The 21,239-nt window shown below is 36.6% G+C and overlaps 1 protein-coding gene across 3 annotated transcripts in view; it reads left to right on the top strand.

Moving 5' to 3' along the window:
• The window catches only part of MYO5B (myosin VB), a 565,377-nt gene that overhangs the window by 536,922 nt on the left and 7,216 nt on the right, over positions 1-21,239 (top strand). For all 3 annotated transcript variants that reach the window (XM_074208686.1, XM_074208684.1, XM_074208685.1), the window contains 7 exons: positions 2,014-2,157; positions 5,788-5,939; positions 9,460-9,549; positions 11,821-11,971; positions 15,052-15,337; positions 18,448-18,622; positions 19,208-19,288. In XM_074208686.1, the coding sequence (XP_074064787.1) occupies positions 2,014-2,157; positions 5,788-5,939; positions 9,460-9,549; positions 11,821-11,971; positions 15,052-15,337; positions 18,448-18,622; positions 19,208-19,288 (1,079 nt within the window). The remainder of the gene's footprint in view (positions 1-2,013; positions 2,158-5,787; positions 5,940-9,459; positions 9,550-11,820; positions 11,972-15,051; positions 15,338-18,447; positions 18,623-19,207; positions 19,289-21,239) is intronic.

Genomic DNA, 21,239 nt, shown 5'->3' on the forward strand with positions numbered 1-21,239 from the left:
AAACCAGATCTGAACTCAGGAAAATTAGTCTTCCTGACTCCAGATCCAGTACTCTACTGCATTACCTAGCTGTTCAAAAACAAAAAAACAAAAAAACAACTTCAATTGTTCTCCATGACCCAAAAGATAATGCCCCTCCACAGTTACGGTCAAGTCTCTATACCTCTTCCTCCTTACCCCTAAAGAAGTCCCTTTCTAACCACTTCAGCTATAATGAATTTTCAGTCTCTGCCTTCTAGCATATTTTACCTCCACCACTGTTTTTAGCATATTATTTACTATTATCTCTATACATGTAATTGTGTCTGAAACTCCATTAACCAGTTGAAAATTGCTATGTCTTGCTTTTAAGTCTCTGTGGCCTCCAGCAGCCATGCAACAGTAGGTCCCTAGTGAAAGTTTATTAATGGGGAGTCTCCATTTCATGCATACAAGCCTCTTGCTTTGTGTCAAGGTTTCTTTCACTTGGTTCAAGCCAACTAGTTTAATTTTTGTTTTTGTAGGCTACTAAGATACAAGAAGTTCAGTTATATATGGAATCTTTCCAGAAACCTGCCTTGCTTTTCAAAGTCTCAAATAACTCTATGTATGAACTAATCAACTGAAAAAATATTAATTACTTCTAGAAAGCCTAATACTTATCAGTTCTGGAATCCTAAGACCCAGAAACAAGAATTGTTATTAGATGCCTATTTTTGAGGTTGGAATTATTTAACTAAAAGATGCCTTGCCCATGACCCCTTTTCTTCTTATGGAAATAAAGGGTCATCCATCATCCCTAAGGTTACACATCCCCCTTGTAGAGAGAGATTAGAATTTTCAAACATAGTTAAACTAGACCTTTTGGATTGTCTAATCCAGCCCTTTCCCTCTAGGAACTCTGTGTGAAGCATCCAATGAAAATGACTCCTTCTTACCCTTCATTAAAACTTTATAGAAAAGACAATATTTATTTTCATTTTTATCTGTGTGTCATGGTATCTATCTAGATATGGAGAACTGGCCTGGTAGTCAGGAAGACCTGTATTCAAATCCTATCCCTAACACAAAGTGATCGTGTTACCTTGGCCAAGTTATTTGTCCTCTCAATGGCCTCTTTAGCTCTATAAATTGCTTAGCAAGTGCTTTGGTAGATGAATTGTCCTCATTGAGTATTTATTCTATTAATGATATCATGACTCAGTTGTTTTTTAATCCCAATGCCTACCACAGTTCATGGCTCACAGTAAATACAATCAAATACTTATGAAATTAAATTGAATTCTGTAGCCATGTGCAGTCCTGCCTCACAAGAGCCATGCCCTTTTGCTTCAGATTGAGTGCCACTCTCCCTCCTGTGAGTCCTAAGTGTGAACAAAGAGCGGGCTGCCAATGAGTGTTATTAAAGCTGCTGCCATATGTTCTTCAGGAAGTTGGCCTAGTCCCTCCCTTAAGGAAACAGAGCATTTAGAACAATTACCAACAGGCAGTTTAGAGTGAAATGCTGGAGACTCTTAGGAGAGGCCCGAGTATGCTTTCCCAGGGAAGCTGAAAACTTTAAAGTGTTAGATAGAAGAAGCCTGACCTTCCTCCCACTCACTGGCTAAGGGTCTTCCCCTCATATATTGATTCTTTTGTGAAAGCAGACTGGGCCACCTTTTGCCTCAATTCTTACATAGCCTTAAGCTCAACAGGCATTGCCTCAGGAAAACTAAGACTTGTTAAAGACCTTAACATAGAAAGTCTAAGTCTCCCATTGCATCAGGGGCCATCTCCATCATCCTGACCTATGTCTCATCCCTGGAATCCGATGACTGGAGGACAGAGTGAGACTAATGATTTGCACAGCCCTGTCTCACTTAAATCCAATTTGTTCACAAGTCAAGACATCACCCTCCTGATATAATTGATCCTACTCCAGAAGAAAGATGAAAAATAAAGAGGTCATCAGCATCTGACTAGCCTCCCAGCTACCACTAGAATTTATCTAAAAGTATCAATTAATGCTTTGTTTTGTCTGTCTTCCTCCTTTAGCTGCCCAAGCATTAGCACAGAGTGAAAGAAGGCGGAATGAGCTTACCAGACAGGTAACAGTGCAAAGGAAGGAGAAGGATTTCCAAGGGATGCTGGAATACTACAAAGAAGATGAGCCCCTTCTCATTCGGAATCTGGTGACAGGTTCGAAGGTTTTGTGACCCTCTCATTTTAGCAGCTGCTTTGGAAACTCTAAGACAGATAAAAAGGAAATTTGGTCCTGTCAGACTGGTGATTCGAGGGAATTTTAAAAGGGTTATTGGCCCTCTCTCATTTATCCTGAAGGAGAGTTTAGACTGAAAATTGCAGTGTCTTAATAGAGCTGCTCACAGTCCAGATACAGTGTAGTCCTGTCCCCCTTGGCAAGGCCAGGGTGCATCCCTCTGGGACTTCTGGGCTGGGCTGTGGACACTGAGAGCTGAAGGTAGAAGGGCTGTCAGGGGCAGAAAACTGCTGACAGTGTCGGGGTTGAAATGATTCCTCAATAGACATCATGCTAGTTCACTGCTGAGGAAGCTTCTGCTCCACTAGTTACTGTCGGACTAATAAAGAATTAGAGTGGGAGAGAGAAGGCCCAGTGTGGGAGAGAGGAGGCCCAGTGTGGGAGAGAGAGGAGGCCCAGTGCGGGAGAGAAGACTCAGCATCTCAAACATGAGAGGATTTTCCTTGAATATATGGAAAGACTTTGGGCTTAATGCTTGTCAAGCTCAGCTTGGTTGTATATGTAAATGTGTGTGCATATCTATATATACATTTATTTTTAGAAGCCCTAGATTCATTCTTAGGGAAGCTTTGGCAGACAGGGTGTCTCTCTTAAAGACTTCTTTAAGCAGACCCTAGCTTCATTTCTCTAAAAAGCCTTTCTCCCTGGCTGCTTCTGGCCATGGCTTTTTCTACAACTGAAGGTTATATTGGAAAAATTTGTGGTTTAGGGGAAGATCTGTATTGAAAGTTGTGGTTCCCACTTCTGATTGCCAGTGGTCTCTAAGCAAGTCATCTTCCTACTCTGTTTCCTCATGACTAGATAAATCTAGCCAAAAAATAAACAAGAAGTTAAGAATCTGAATAGAATTTTAGAAAAGTTAGATATGACAGACCTCTGGAAAAAATTAAATAGGGGAAGAAACAAATATACCTTTTTCTCAGGAATACATGGCACCCACACAAAAATTAATCATGTATTAGGGCATAAAAACTTCACAACCAAATGTGGAAAAGCAAAAAATATTAAATTTATTCATTTCAGATCATAATGCAATAAAATTGCATTCAATAACAAATCGTGAATAGATGGATTAAGTTAAATGGAAACTAAATGTCTAATCCTGAGAATTAGTGAGTCAAAGAATAATTCATATAAAAAATAAATTCATTAAAGAAAATAACAACAATGAAACAACATACCAAAATGTATGGGATACAGCCAAAGCAATAGGGGAAATTTTCTATCTATTTCCTCACATGTGAAGGAAAGATAATTTGAAATAATTGTATCATATGACAATTTGAGAAGATCAAATAAATAAGAGAGATGAAAGGGCTTTGCAAAACATAACAATGGCCTACAAGTTGGCAGTTCACTTGAGTCTGAGAGTTTCAGGTTAGATGTCCATACTGTTTCTACCACCAATATGATGAGCCCCTCAGGAGCAGAGGGTCACCAGTTATCCAAAGAGGTACAAAGCAGCTGAGATTGGAAACAGAATAGACCAAAATCCCTAGATGATCAAAGTGAGATTGGACCCATGAGGAGCTTCTGTACTTCCATCCTCGACAAGATAGGGAGGCCAGATCTCCACAGGAAAGGAGGGAAGGAAGATAGGGCTAGACCAGTTCCATAGAGGATCATTCATCCATTCATTAGCCAAAAGAATGTATTGAGCACCTACTCTCCAAGCTTCAGTGAACTTAAGACGTGTAGTACGCAAGCCTGCCCACAAGGAGTTTTTAATTTAGTTTTTTTGTTTTGTAGGTTTGTTTTATACCTTTTAAGTCTAGAGTCTAGCTTAAGTATAACACACAAACCTGTCCACAAGGAGTTTACAATCCAGTTGTTTCTTTTGTGGTTTGCTTTTTTTTTATCTTAAAAGTCAAGAGCCTAACTTAGTGCCTCTTATGAAGATGAATTTTTCTCAGTGGTCTAGAGATGGAGGTTTTTTTCAGTCACTAAATGTTGAATTAAGATAGGTTGATATCTAGAGGCTGAATATCAGTTTTAAAACAGTACTAGACTTCAATCTTTAATGTGTAATTTTAGGCAGTTTGGCACATTAACATAAAATGTGAGATTCTTAAATTCCTGATGTCAAATTAAGAGATTAAAGGATCCTAGAAAATGAATCCTACTTGATTTGATGATTAGAAAGCATAACAGTCCTTGTAAATGACTAGTATATAGGAAGAATAGATACTAACCTATTAACTTACTTAGGGAATTTAATTAGTTCTCCCCTATAATTATGTCCCCCAAAGAGTTTCTCTTCAGTTAAGCAACAAATGTATATTAGACTCCTAACTTTACATTCAGCGTTGCATCAGATTTTCGATGGGGATGGAGGGAGCAGAAAAAGAGAGAAGTAGAAGACAGATATAGGTTCAAGTAAACAAGTATAAGACAGCCACTAAAAAACACACATTAAATATTAATGTAAAAGATGCCAGTTGAATCGCTTAAGACAAACAGCAAAGAGGGAGAGCATCAGCCCCAGAGTCAGGAGGACCTGAGTTCAAATCCGACCTCAAACATTTAATAATTGTCTGTGTGACCCTGGGCAAGTCACTTAACTCCATTGCCTTAAATAAATAAAAAATTTTTCTAAAAAAAGAAAAGACAAACAGCAAATGTATCAAAGGAGGAAGAGATCAGTCCTTAGTCTTTCCTGGCACATTACCTTTGGGGTTGGACCCCTTTGTCTCACTGCCATGGCACATAACTTGCAATATGGTATTTGAATCATGAAGACCTAGATTTGAATTCTGCCTCTGGCTCTTAGTAGCTGTGTGATTCTTAGCAAATGATTTTATGATTTGACACTCAATTTCCTTATCAAGAAATTGAAAAGAATCTCACAGAATTATTAGAAGGATCAAATGAGATCATAGCTAAGTAAGAGACTGTAAAAATCTAGCTATTGTTACTGTTATGATTATTATTCACATCTGCTAAAGGAGATTCTGTTGATTTATGATGACAAGGCAGCAAATATTAAGAGAATGCAGATGTAAGAGGGTGACCAAATGAAAAGTAATTTTATTTCTTAGAGATTTTTCCAGGGTAGGCTGGGAAGCCAGCTTTATCTTCAACTTGTTTCTTTGGTTATATAAACCTTTTTCTTGCTCAGAAACTCCTATCTTGATCCACAAATGCACAAAGGATCCATGAATGTCACACTTGCTTACCCTTCTAGAATAGAACTGAAGGAAGGGCCAGAGAGAGCACCTGAATATTTCAGTCCAAACAATGAAAAGAGGATTAAAAATAAATCCAGAAAAACTCCTAGGTGAATGAAGTCTGTACAGCAGCATTTTCTGAGAAATCCAGGTCTGCCAAAGAACTTTGAATAGTAAAACTGCTGAGACTTCCTTTGGGCTGAAGTTGTTAGAGCCAGGGGGGATACTGATGGGGTCTATCTGCCCCCATTCTTTCCCTCCTTAAATTTAACCATTTTGTGTTTAAACTCTATTGAAATATTGCAACATTTATTTATAAGATGAGCTAACAACTCTAAGTTTCTTTCCAATAGTAACTCCTGTGTTTCTTATTTCTTTTGCTAGATCTGAAACCCCAGACTCTTTCAGGCACAGTTCCATGTCTTCCTGCTTACATCCTCTACATGTGTCTCAGACATGCAGATTATATCAATGATGATATCAAAGTGCATTCCTTACTCACCTCAACCATCAATGGCATCAAGAAAGTACTAAAGGTAACACAGTGTTCAGGAACTCTAGTATTTGGAGTAAATGGAGAGAATTCAGCCTGCCTAGACTTTTGAGGGGAAGATGAGAAAAGGAGAGTGTCTTAGAAACCTCCTTCTCTAAAGGCAAATGACCCAGTTGGGAGCTCCATATAAGCTCACCATTCAGCTAACAGAAACTGTGCATCTCCAAGCACCACAACTTATATATTCAACCTTTCAAGGAGGAACCTTTCTAAAATGGGACTATTCTTTCCCACTTCGTAAAGCAGATGAGATACTGGGAGGACTGTCACCTTTTAGAGACGATTCATGGTTCACTATCATGAACATTATTGTTCTTCAGTTCTGTCTTCTTTTTAGTTTATCTGCTCCTTGGATAGTTGGCTGTGTGATCTAAAACAGTACCTCTCCTTCTAACCCCTTTCTATTTTATGGCTTTGAATGTGCTTTTGTCTATGAAATCAGACATTCATTCCTTCAACAAGCATTATTAAGCACCTATTGTACAGAGCCCTCTTCTGGGCATTAGGGGAGACAAAAAAAAGTACTCAAAAGGGGGTAGTCTAGTGCGCATATGGCACAAAAATAGAGATTATAATTTACAACCACACATGAATGAGAAACAAAACCAAGTCCTTTGTGAGGTTGGTAGGTGGATGCAAATTATTATCAACAGATGGATTCCCAGGGACATTTTCATTGAGGAGGAGGCATTTGAGTTGGGCTTTGAAGATAAATTGAGATAATATATGTAAAGATGGTTGTTTAGTAAATATTGACTAATTATTAAGAAAAGAAGGAAGAATATTTCTAGGCAAAGGCAATGATATCAGCAAAGTCATAGGGTCAGGAAGGTTCATTGAGTATTTGGGTTGCTCACTACAGAGAGTAAACTGTCTTGGCTAGAAAAGACAAAGTATATGAAGGACATATTGAAGAGGAGAAGGGGAAAGAAAATTGAGAAAAGAAGGCCGATAGGAGGCTATTACAATTGTGTGTGGAGGTGGAAAAGAGAATCTATACCAGGGAGGTGGTGGTAGGAATGGAGAAAAGGGAATAGATGGAGGGGAAAGTGCAGAAAAGGAGACATTAAGAATTGGTAACTGGGAGCAGCTAAGTGATGCAATGGATAGAGCACCAGCCCTGGAATCAGGAGGACCTGAGTTCAGATCTGTCCTCAGACACTTAATAATTGCCTAGCTGTGAGACCTTAGGCAAATCACTTAATCCCATTGCCTCAAATAAAAAGAAAAAAAGAATAGATAACTGGAGATATTAGAGGCAAGAGAGGAAAAAATCAAAGATAGCTCTAGGTAAACAGCAGTGCCACAGAGAGTAATAAAAAAAAAGTCAGAAGGAAGAGCAGGTTTGTGAAAAGAGATCAATTAGCTGAATTTTGGAATTTGAATTGCAGATGGTTTATCCAGATGGAATTCTTCTGTTGGCAGCTAAAAATGTAGGACTAGAGCTCAGAAATGAGATTGGAAATATGTTTGGGTATCACCTTTATAGAGACAGTGGTTGAAGCTATATGAATGAGAGACTGCTAGGGAAGAGAGGAGAGGGCAAAAGACCTTATCTTGGGGAATACCCACATTTTAAGTATAAAAAACTCTTTATCTGTAAAATGAGGATAATGTTATATGTACTACACACAGAGTTGTTATGAGAAAAGCACTTGCAAACCTTAATTTTTTAAATATATATTTATTTTATTAAATGTTTTCCAATTACATTTTTTAAAATTATCATTCTTTTTCTTTACATTTTGAGTTCCAAATTTTTTCTTGCCTCCATGCTTCTTTGAGAAGGCAAGTAATATGATATCAATTATATGAAGTCACCAACATATTTTCACATTAGCCATGTTCCAAAAGAAAACACACACACACAAACACACACATACACACACACACACACACATAATAAAGGTGTAAAAAGTATTCACTCAGTTCATCAGTTCTCTCTCTGGAGGTGGTTATCAATTTTCATTATGAATTCTTTGGAATTATATTGGATCATTGTAGTGATCAGAATAGCAGTCTTTCACAGTTGATCATTGTTATGATATTGCTGTTACTATGTACATTGTCCTCCAGGTTCAGCTCACTTCACTTTACATCACTTTAATCCTTATTTTTCTATACAGTATCCCCAGAAGTCGAAGCTTAAAAGTGCACCAAGACTTTTAAGACCTATTATGTGCTACAGTTATCTCCTTGAATGAATTTTTCTGAATTTGGGGATCTACTATGTTACTATTATTTCCCTGGCTTAATTTGTAATCCTACTGTAATTTGTAATCCTACTGTAATTCCACAGTCAAAGACTGAGCTGATAGACACAAGATAGCATCATTAGGTGTTGGACATTTAGACTTTCTCTTGACTTCTGAAAACCAACCATTTCTCTCCCTGTGGTCACACTAAGTCATTGACCCAAACTGAGAATCCTCCCTGGATGGTGAATCCCAAACACTATGTGTTTTTACAGTCTAATAATGTAAATCTCACAGTCATACAAGCATTGCCCACACAGTCTCACCATCAACTTTCATAGTTGGCTAATGTCCCATTGCCTTTTGTTGTGTTATGATATTTATTTCACCTCTTTTCTGTACAACCAGTTTTAGTTATTCAATCTATAACTATTATTGGCCTTTGTGTTTTCTAATACAGTTGTCCCTTTCCACATCATGATTTTCTTCATCACAATTTCAATATATTGCAAGTCAGCATAGAAATTAAATGAAAATTTGGGGGAGTTTTGCAGAAGCTACAGATGACATGTGAAGAACCAGCAGATGTCATGGAAAAAGTTTAAAAACTCAAAAATACATAAAATATATGCATAGTATTATATAATATCAATGTTTTATCTTTTAATATAATGCTATTCAGACATCTCTGGTATGAAGGGAAGGTCAAAAATTTTTATGTGATTTTCCAGATTTTAGGGCATCATACCGCCCCCTTCCTGATCCCTGTTATATAGAAGGCATAACCATATTACAACTGTGGTTTGTAAGAAAAATGCTCTGTAAACTTTATAGCACTACATCTATATGACTTAACTAGTTGGCATCAATTCAGCTGCTTAAATATAGGGCTTGTGCTAGTAGATGCAAACCTTGCATATTCTCAGTTAATGTCATGTTTTCCTGCTGCTGTGGATAACACCCTTAATACTAGACAGCTGTCTTAGAGATGTATTTCACTGAGTGAAAGAGAGAGAGGCATTTTCTAAAATTAAAAGTTTTAATCACAAAAGAAACAGCTCGACTTAACCAAAGCACTTCTTGATTGTAGCCTGATCTTTGTGTTATCATTATCTAATTAAAGCCCTGCTGGATGACAGAATAGAAACTGAGAAACAGGCACACTAGGGTGAAAATGGAATAAAATATAAGATAATAAAATAATAAAATAAATATATATGATTTAATTATTTAAATAATAAATAAGATTAAAAGATAATTAAAAATAGATAGACAGCAGTCATTCAATAAATTTCTTTTCCTCTCTAGAAACACAATGAAGACTTTGAGATGACATCATTTTGGTTATCCAATACATGCCGCCTTCTTCATTGCTTGAAGCAATACAGTGGGGATGAGGTAAGAGAGGACATTATAGTTAGTCTACCAAGTACATTAGTACTGAGCAAAAGAGGAAGAGGGAGAAAGGAGTGAGGGGGGAAGAGGAAGAGGAATGGGGGGGGAGAGAGAGAGAGAGAGAGAGAGAGAGAGGAGGGAGGAAGAAGAAGAAAGAAGGCAAGAAAGGAAGGGGAAGGAGAGGAGGGAAAAGTGGGGAAAGAAAAGAGGGGAGAAAAGATGAAAGAATAAGGAAATAAAATAAATAAATATCATTGCCCCAGGCTCCCAAAATCTAAATGAGTTATTTCTTCAATGATATTTGAACCTTTTCTAAACTGATAGAAATCATGTGTATTCCACTAGCATAACTTTAAGGAATCCAGGGTCACTTCCTGCCACAAAGAGGCATCAGAGAAAAAGTTTGTGTGTGTGTGTGTGTGTGTGTGTGTGTGTGTGTGTGTGTGTAAATTTTTTTTTAATCTAAATCTTTGATGTCTGGATTGGTGTAGAGATCTCCCAGTAGAGAAATTTCCTCTACCAATGCAGATTGATAGCTATTTTGTAACTTACATTCTTGAATGTTTTCTGTAACATTGAGATGATAAATAATCTTTTCAGTCATTATATGTCTGGATTAAAGCTATGCTTTTACAGATTATGAGACTAGCTCTCTAACCTTAACACCATGATTTTAGAAAACATTGAATTTTTACTAAATTGACTGCCCCCTTACTTCTAGTCACTGAAACATTTGTTCTCCACAATAAAGCATCACCTAACTTTAGCTGATAGTGGAATCTTTGCCCAAATTACCCCCCTCAGCATGTCAAATGAGCTGAGTTGGTCCTGAGGCTAGCTTGGACAGTATTTAAAAGGGAACATGGACATTTTCAGATGGTGTTTTAAAGAGATGGAATGGTAACAGAAATTCCCATCATAAAGCTTATAGAAGAAGTCTGGATTTAAATTCAGGAAATCTGTGTTTTATTTCATCTCTGTTCATTAGAGTTGTATGTCTTTGAACAAGTCAGTTCCTTTCTCTCAGAGATGGGTTTTCCAAGGTCACTTCCAGCACTAATTTAAGGATTTATTAGTAAATGATTTTACTGTCTTCCCTTAAGGAAAAAAAAAAAGTTGTTCATTGATACCTTATTGCCCTTTAGCAAGAGAAGGATGAACAACCTTACTGAAATACCCATTAGCATCCATCCTCTGATGGCACATGTGCCATCAAACTATTTAAAATAGCCCCTTAATGAGCAGGAGGGTCAGAACACATGTTTAGAGTAGGGGTAGGAGACTAGCCAGCTACTGCGGGTAGTTCAGATGATACAGAACAAGTATCTATATTTCCCTAGACCTGACCCACAAGCCTGCTTTTGTATAATTCTCAAGCAAATAATGTAATTTAAAATGTAAAAATCATTCTTATCTCCAATATATACAAAAATAGGTTGCAGTCTGGATTTGGTCCTCTAGCTGCAGGTAGCCTATCCACTGATCTGGAAAAATGCTAGATGTCACCTCCTTAAGCAAATTAAAGCTTTAGAAAGATAGTCACAAATGTAAAGCACTACTAACCCACTCTTCCAGGGTCTTTCCTAGGAAGTCCCTGGACAAGAGTGAATCTCTCTCCCATACACCCAAATTGTCACAGAAAGAACACATGTTAAGAATGTTCAGTGGTCTGATTACGCAATAGTAGGTCAGAGATCTTTTTCAGTTTTTGCCAAAACAAGAAATTCCAGACTAGATTACAAGGCATGCCAGGTGTGAAATCAGAAGGTCCAAATTCATTCAGATCATCCCTCTGCTAATCAATAACTTGAGACCTGGAAGAAACCAGTTCATGTCTCTGGGCCTCTGTTTATTCATCTGTCAAATGAAAAGACTAAATTAGAATGACCCCTGAGGTCACTAATAGCTTTAAATCTTTGGTTCTGTAACTTGTTGTACTTAGGGAGTAGCATTTAACATGCTATCTTTACTTGAGTTCTGGTCCTAACTTTGCCAGCTCTGTGATTTGGGGGTAGGTCATTCAAATTATCTGGGTCGCTATTTTCTCAACTCTATAAAAAAATGAGTATAAGCTAAAGGATTGCGAAAGTCCCTCCCAGATGCAAAATTTTTTGTACATTTCATGAACATTATCTATGTGCTAACATTAGAATAGTATAGCTAGGGTTTTTTTTAAACATTTATGGAACAAAGGGCAACCAAAGAGCAAAGGGTTGGCTGTCATCTTGTCCATGGCAGATGGATGAACTCTCCCAATATATTTTCTCCCACCAGGGCTTCATGACCCAGAACACCCCCAAACAGAATGAACATTGTCTTAAGAATTTTGATCTCACTGAATACCGCCAAGTCCTAAGTGATCTCTCCATCCAGATTTATCAGCAGCTCATTAAGATCGCAGAGGGCATGTTGCAACCAATGATAGGTAAGTGGGAATTAAGTAATTCATTTGACTGTGAGGTTTGTGGAACTGAGGCCAAGGATAACCAGCTCTGTGTTGCCACCCACTCAGAAGAGCTTATGCAACAGATACAGGGGGAGTTCCCAGAAAAACATGCAGTTTTTTCCAAGCAAACATTTGATAAGTTTAAGGAAAAATAAGAGCTGCCTTGTGTCAAGGTTCTTGGATTTATTTCAATACTGCCTTTTCAAAATGCTATTTATATATGTCTTAACAAATAAGAGTTAAAAATATTATATTCCCAACAGGATTAGTAACTATGTAGTATCAGATTGTTGTATGCAATTATGTTGTGAAGCATGAGACTAGACCTAGACCCGCATCACCTATGCAGAGAGAATGTGAAATATTTGTCACCCTATTGGAGAGTGCTGAAGTGTCTCTCTGAGAGACCAGAAATAAATATTCCCCTTGTTAGTCTGATGAAGGGATGACTGTCCCTGGAATTGTGCTCCCTTTTATTGAAGAAGTACAGTGGTGTAATAGAAAGAACCCTGGATTCAGAGCCAGAAGTCCTGGGTTCTAGTCCTGGAGGTGATATTTAATATTGGTGTTGCCAAAAGTAGTTCCCTTAACTTCTTTGACCCTGTAAAATGGTAGTAATAATCTCTCAGCATTGTTATAAAGAAAACTATACTTCATAAATACAATGCTATGAAAATTTTATTTTAATTTGAACTATTTAGCATAGATTTAATTGACTATATTTAAATTAAATAATTATTATAATTAGTTTTTTAATAGTTCTTTAAAGTTTGAAAAATGATTTACAAATATCATCCTATTTTATCTTCACCACAACCTTGGAAGGTAGTTGCTACTATTATCCCATTTTACAGATGAGGAAACAGAGGCCAAGAAAGGTAAAATGACTTACCCAGGATCACATATCTAAGAAGTATCTGAAGCAAGATTTCAACTCAGATCTTCCTGATTCTAGGTTCAGCATTCCTGGATTTCACTACTTTCTATCTAGTTGCTTATTTATTAAACACCTACTTGATTATAAAAAACACATAACCAGAAAACAGTATGGTAAGTATAACCTAAGATTCAGAACTAAGAAGGGAAGAAAGCAATTTATATTTTCAAATTCAAGAAAAAGAGAATGGGACTTTCTAGTTTAGGAGTTCTTCACTTTCTTTTTAATGACAGTCTGGTAAAGCCTATAGGGTCCTTCTCAGAATAATTTTTAAATGCTTAACATAGAAAATTTTAAATTACAAAGTAAAATCAATTATTGGAATATAATTCTCAACTTAAAAATATTTCTTGGACTCTAGGTATTTAACCTTTGTTCTAGGTGCTATCACTTTCATTCTTCACCCAAGCCCCAGTTTACACAGGCTATACATAGGTCCACAAATTAATAGCTGGAACTCTACCTTTCTTTTGTAGTTCAAGTCATGCTTCATGAAATGAAAGTATTTTGAGTTCTTTGTTCATGAAAGTTCCTAAAAACACCCACTTCATATTCTTCTGTATAATAAGCTATATTATAGCAAAATTCCAATTTAATCTATTTCATCAAGCAGGGAAACAAATTACATATTAATTGAATAATATGTTCCAAATGCTCCCAAAGCAAATATAATAAATCAAAGACTTTTCTCTAATCCCTCTCACCTATTTTCTCATTCTTCAATCCTCCCCCCCCCCATCCCCTAAATCAGGTTACCTGAAGCCCAGAAGGCTATTTAAAAGTCTTGCCTCACATCAAGTAGTATTTGGAAGTCTTTATTTCTCTTTATCTTTGAACCTTTCTCTAGAGCTCACTTTTTACCCTTTTTAAATTTATGGAAACTTTTGGTAAGAATTTCATGCCAATTAGGGTACAAGTTACCTGTTTTTCTTCTTTCCCTGCTTTGTAATCTCACAAGCTGATGACATTTGCTTAACTTTACCCCCTTTAAACCCCCATCAGTAATAGGTTGGATTCCTTTACTTCCTCTCCTTCCCACCTCCCCCCTTCACACACCCCCACCAAGTCAGGTTTTTTCTGCTGTTACTTAAGCCCACTTGTCTGTGTGATCCTACCAGTCCTGTCCATTCAAGTCACTTTGCCTTGCCATTCTTCATCATCTGAAATAGTTACGTTTCCTAATCTAAGGATCACAGTTTCATTGGCAGGCCACCTGTGAGATGATTTGTCCAACTAGTGGGATTTGGATCTCCAAAGCCTAAGCATATGAGATAATATGAAGGGAATTTTATTTTAATGAACTGAAAATAAAACTATGAAGAGCAGTAGAACTGTTTCCTAATTTTAAAAAATATACTGATATGCCTTAAATTGTAGCAGTATAATTTTGCTACTTTGCTGTTTTAAAAAAAATCAATGTTTTTCCCAAACCTTGTATAACTTCCATTCAATGCTGATACATTATTGTTAGACATGTACACAGCATGTTAAACACTTGTAAGTCTTAAAAAAGAGAAAAACTAAAGTTATTGTATTGATGTCAAACATTTCATTTTTGAAGTACTGATCACTTTACAATTTTGTTAGGTAGGGGGATAGTGGACAGGTGACCTATGCATAGGTCTATAGTGCCAAGACATGAAGGGGGAAAATATATTTTTACCCAACAACAAAAAAAAAAAGAATTTCATGCCAAGGATGAAAAACAACAACATAATAATATTATATAGTAGGGCAATATAAAAATTTTTATAACAGACATTTCTATAGCATTTGATAGTTTGCATAGTTCTTTACAGCTATCTAATTTTATCCTCATAACATCGCTGGGGTAGATGTTGCTACTGTCCACATTTTTGTGTAGATGAAGAACCTGCAACAGATAGAAGTTAAACATGCCCAGCTATGTTTAGGGCCAAATTTGAATTTAGTTCAGTTGCTTTATACTTGTACCACCTAGCCATCTCAAGTATAGGCATGTTTATAAATTGTATCCTTGGGCATTTTTCTAGTGCTTTATATCAAAACCCAGGCTAACTGGAACATCTGAGTGATATAATAATTAATAATCTTGTTTCATATGGAAAATCTTTGAGCCCACTTGCTATTATTTTCTTCCTAGTTTCTGCTATGTTGGAGAATGAAAGCATTCAGGGTTTGTCTGGAGTGAAGTCAACAGGCTACAGGAAGCGGTCTTCCAGCATGGTGGATGGGGACAATTCCTATAGTCTGGATTCTATCATACGCCAGATGAATTCCTTCCATAGTGTGATGTGTGACCAAGGCCTGGATCCTGAGATCATCCAGCAGGTGTTTAAGCAGCTCTTCTATATGATCAATGCCGTTGCTCTCAATAATCTCCTCTTGAGGAAGGATGTCTGTTCTTGGAGCACAGGCATGCAACTCCGGTAAGTTAAAGGGGTGAGGAGAGGAGTGTCTACAGTGCACACAACCACAACTGACATCACAAGTTTCCCAAACTATATCCACAAAGCAGGAACTTTAACTCAGTCCAGCAAACACTTAAGTCCTTCCTCTGAGTAAGGTACTGTGCTTAGATGCTTTATCCCTCAATGCCATGGCTTTCCAGAACTGGGAAATTGACCATTTGGCATTTATGTGATAACATTTCCTATATATAAAGAAAAATATAAAAGTTTTAACAGAAAATGAAAGATTAATTAGTCTGTATACATGAATAAAAATGATTGTTGTTTGTCCTTTGTTCTTGAAGAAGACCACAACATCAGGGAGGTGATATCAAGGACAAATGAGTGAGGAGTACTGTGATAAATCATCAACCTCAGTTTCTCCTCCAGAATCATCTGGCTCCAGTGGCCAGATATGAATCAGGATAACTGGAGATGACTTTTGGCTTTTTAAAACTTAGGCCTTAGTTGTTTTGTTGTTGTTGTTGTTTGTTTGTTTGTTTTTGTTTTTGTTTTTTAGCAAGGCAATGGGGTTAAGTGGCTTGCCCAAGGCCACACAGCTAGGTAATTATTAAGTGTCTGAGGCCGGATTTGAACTCAGGTACTCCTGACTCCAAGGCCAGTGCTCTAGCCACCCCTACTTAGGCCTTAGTTTGACTGAGGCAATGCCCATTCAGGATTAAGGTTAGGTAAAATATGAGGCAGAGAATGGCCTACTTTACCTAGTCAAAAAACCAAAAAAGTCAATCTGGGAGAGGAATATCCTCAAGGTTTCTGGCCAAAAAAGGAAACAATATTTACAATTATTCTGAGCCAATCAGGGCCCCAATATTGACCAAGTGGGGCCTATTGTTGAGAGCCTTAGAGATCTGGGTTTAAGGCATGGTCCTTAAAAAAGAAATCTAGCCAATAGACACAAAAATGTCTTGCAGGGTTTCAGTGATCAAAATTTACATTCCTTTGGAAAAAGAACCTGCAGGTAAGGGTATGATGCTCTATGTGGACAGAGAGAAGGGAAGGCAAAGAAATCCATGTATCATAATTAAAGGATAAGCTGATCAAATTTTGGCATTTAAGAAATTTTGTGTTCTAGTGAATAAAGAGCAGATTTTTGACTCAGGAAGATAGCTCAAGATCTTTATTTGTCACATATCAGTGGTGCAATTACAGACAGGTCACTTAATCCCTCAATGTTCTGGGTAAATTTCTTTTTTTAGTATTATATTTTTTTCAATTACATGTAATGACAATTTTTAACATTCATCTTTTTTAATTTTTAATTCTAAATTTTTCCCCTCTCTTCATCACTACCACCTCCCTGAGACAATTAAAAAATTTGATATACATTGTGTATGTACAGTCATGTAAATTATGCTTATACTCATAAATGTGAAAGAACAAACAGGCCAAAAAAATAAGAAATGAGGAAAGTGAAAATAACGTGCTTCTATCTGCATCAGTTTTCATAGTTCTTTGTCTGGATGTGGATGCTATTTTCCATCATGAGTCCTTTGAAGTTGTTCTGAATCATTGTATTTCTGAGAAGAGCTCAGTCTATCATAGTTGATCACTGTACAGTTTTGTTGATATTACATGCAACATAGGATATCATTCTCCCACTTCACTTTGCATCACTTCATGTGAGCCTTTCCAGGTTTATCTGAAATCTGCCTGTTCATTATTTCTTACAGAATACATTAGTATTCCATTATATTTGTATACCACAATTTGTTCAACCATTTCCCAAATGGTGGGCATTCCCCTCATATGTCTCTGGTCAACTTTCTAAGACTAAAAGTTACAAATGAGTTACTTATCCAGTTAATGGAGAGAATTTCTATTCTCTCTCTCTCTCTCTCTCTCTCTCTCTCTCTCTCTCTCTCTCTCTCTCTCTCTCTCTCTCTCTCTCTCTCTCTCTCTCTCTCTCTCTACCACCCCAAAGTATTAAGAATAAAAACAGAAGCAATGTAGACAGACCTCAAGGAACTTACATTCAAATGGGGGTAGATAACACATAGAGGGGAGCTAAAAAGATATCTTCTTTTAACCTGGTTTTCACTAGGCAGTGGTCCTCAGTAATCTGGCTGGTTTTTGCTCTTATTCTTAACCATCAAGAATGTTTTATCTGTAAAAGTGTACATGGATACCTTCCACTTAAAGCAATTTGAGCAATCATTTTTATGTAAACAATTATTCTTTATGATTTAATATACTTTTTCTAGTCCTAAATGTTTTGAGAATGATACCTCTTTCTATAATAACTTTTTAAAGTTCATAAAGATGTCAATGGACTAAGAGCTGAAAGGGATTTTAAAGATCATCTAGTTCAACCCATTCATTTTACAGAAGAGGAAACTGAGGAAAGAGAAGTGAATCATGCTAAAATTCACATAGGACTAACTAGGCAGAGCCAAGATCTAGATACAAGGTCTCCAAATCCAGTGCTCTTCCATTGTACTCAGATGAGATGTTTAAGGTTTCCCTCCTCCAAGCAGGTCAGAAGCCTTCAATTTAATTAATTCATTAGTTTTGTGAAAATGAGGCATCAGCCAAAACAATAATAAAGACAACAACACCATGTTTGTGTATCTATGTTATTAACAATCTGAGATTAGTGGGCAGCAGAAAAGTGGACATCTTGGACACCTCAGAACTGGAACCTCCTACTAACCAAAATCCAATTCACATCTTAGACATTTGACCAAATAAAGTAATAATGTTCCTGTGAAAATAGGAAAGACAACCTTGAGACATTGAGAGGGAAGGAAGGAAGAACGGAAAGAAAGGGGGAAGGAGGAGAGGAAGGAAAGAAAAAGAGGAAAAAAGCATTTATTAACCACCTACTATTTGCTAAGGTCTTTACAAATATCATGTCATTTGATCCTTCTACCTTGGAGGTAGATGCTTTTCTTATCCCCATTTTAGAGTTAAGGAAACCTAGACATTTAAAATAAAAGGTTAAGTCGATTTGCCCAGGGTGACATAGCTAGTAAATATCTAAGATGGGTTTGAACTCAGGTCTTCTTGATCCAAGCCCAGTCTTCTCTAACCACACCATCTCATTATTTATTTTTGACTAATGCATCTAGGTATAACATTAGCCAGCTTGAGGAGTGGCTTCGTGGGAAAAATCTCCATCAGAGTGGAGCAGCAGAGACGATGGAACCTTTGATCCATGCGGCCCAACTCCTGCAGCTAAAAAAGAAAACTCCTGAGGATGCTGAGGCCATTTGTACCTTATGCACCTCCCTCAGTACACAGCAGGTATGCCATGGTCATAGGCTGCTTCTTCTGCAACTGCCAGAGCCATCATCTGGCATACCTTAATTTAGATGAAAGTTGGGGTGCTAGCAGCTCTGTTTTCAAAATATTGCCATATACTTGCCTTTAACAATCTAATTACAAAGCCCCAGGGTTGGAGGAAATAGAGCTGTCACAAAGCAGGTGATTCAAGATGATGCCAGCATACTCTAGATCAGAAAGTATTTTTCTAATTTTTAAAAGTGAGGTTGAGAGAAGACTCTAAATAGTTGCTCTTAAAATCTTTTAATTAAAAATATATAAATGCTTTTGAAAACAAATTGTGGCAAGAAGTGGCATTTACTTACAAAGATATTTATTTGTATAAAAATAAGTGACATTTGAAGGAGGTAGGTTTGAGGGTTGCATTTTATGTGAGAATTTTATTGGTAGGTGTCAGCTTCACCCCAGACAAGTGTTCATTCCTAATTTGGGTCTGAATTTGAGATTTGATTTATATTGGGTACTTGAAGTCCATTCTTTGAGGTTTTCTACAGGTTCAGATAGGGTGTCCTTCTTTGTGACCTACATTTCTTTTGATTGCAACAGATTGTCAAAATCCTCAATCTTTACACCCCTGTGAATGAATTTGAGGAAAGAGTGACAGTAGCCTTCATACGAACAATTCAGGTAAGTTGAGAATATTAATCAGTCTTATAAAAAAGGTCATTTCTAGAACTAGTAACTGGATTTGAAAGTTTAATTTAACCTTGCTTGTCTGTGTTAAAAAACATAGTTTAAAGGCAAAAGATGCTAGCTGACATAGGTTGTAGACTCTGAAAGGACTTCTGCCTTTCTGTTCATTTGTTTGGGTGGAGAAATGAAAAATATTTTTCATGCATAAATTAGCATAATGTGGATTGGCAATATTAGCCTAAACAATCTATTTCTTTTAGATTTTAGAGATATAAATCAATATAAACCATTTCATTTATTATTGATATAAGGAAATTCTATAACCACACCTAACAATATCAAAGTACAAGGGAAAAAATAATAAAATGGGAAAAAATAATTTCTCATTCATAAACATAGATGTTTGTAAAGCTATACATACAGAAATATTTATTTTATTAGATAATGATTTAAGACCCTGACATAGGTAATTCTGGGGGGGGGGGATGTCTCATTTTGTGTATGTGTGATGTCACAGGCATCATGGTGTATTTAAAAGAACATTCAATATGGAATCGAGAGAGATTAGAGTTTAAGTCTTATCTGGTTGATATTTACTAAGTGTGTGACCAGAAGCAAGCACTTAATCCTTTACTATCAATTTTAATCATTTATAAAATATGGATAACCTTTCAGACTTGTTGTGAGGCTCAAAAGTGATTATCATAACTAATAATTTTATATTAGGATATATTCAAATGATAGGATTAGGAAATCACTTAAACTGCTAAAGTTTGCAAAACATTTCACATAAGTAATCTTATTTGAACCCCACAAAAGTTCTTGAGAGGTTTATAGCTATTATCATTGCAATTTGTAGCTATTATTATTATTCCAATTTATATAGCTCTTAGTATCCCAATTTTATAAATGAAAAAATTGAAATTTTAAAAGTATAAGTGACTTACCCCTGTACACACATACACACTCACATTAACACCAATTTCAGCTATTCTCATAAATTTTCAAAAGTCATTGACAACTCCACTTAATGGCTACATGGGAACATATTGAACACAAACATGGCTTCCTCAAATGTACATGTGGAAAAATAAAACTATCCTGTAACTTCTCTAGGTATTATTAAGGGGTTGGAGAGAAGAGGTTAAAAAGTCTAGTTTGTGAAGACACTGTATCAAATTAAATAAGAACAGCAACCTGAAAATATATTCAGGTCAGGGTAAAGGAAATATTCCAACTTGAAAGAAAATATATAATTTTTTTCTTCTTTTACAAAAAACTAATTCTATCAAATTGCTCTTGGATATTTATTCACAAGGTGTTAAAAGTATCCTTAGGAATTTGTATTATTATAGAGCCTCCCACTTGAAGGGATGCCAGGGTGATGATTATAGTAGTAGTGGTCATGATAGTGATGATAGATAATATTTATAATAGTTCTTTACAAATATTGCCTCAATTTATCTTCATAAAAGATGGTAGATGCTGTTACATTTGAACTCAGGTCTTCCTGACTCCAGGCCCAGTGCTGCTTAGCAGCCACAGCTGACAGTCACAGCTGATAGCCACAATTGACTTTGTAATTGTTTAAAAGATGATTGATTTACTAAAACATGCTGAGTCAAAGGAAAAGTTCAATTGAATTTAAAGCACCTGAAATGAACCAGGATTAAATTAACTATGTTCATCATAGGAAAGTAGGCAGACTCTCGTAATCAGAAAAGAGCAGAAGGAAGGTTTTCTGATCCAAAGGAGGCAGTTAAGAAGGCAATTACCAAAAATGCTGATTCTGGTGTACTGATGAGGAGAGGTTTGCATAGTTCCCATCTTGTGGGGGGCCATTCTACAGAAGTACTTGACAATGTACTCTCTCACCATGCCTTATGTAAGAGGTAGATGACTCTTTTTAAAGATTTCCAGAGGCAGATTCTGTGTCCTGCTCATT

This window comes from Macrotis lagotis, chromosome X (assembly GCF_037893015.1).
Source record: "Macrotis lagotis isolate mMagLag1 chromosome X, bilby.v1.9.chrom.fasta, whole genome shotgun sequence".
Lineage (NCBI taxonomy): Eukaryota > Metazoa > Chordata > Mammalia > Peramelemorphia > Peramelidae > Macrotis > Macrotis lagotis.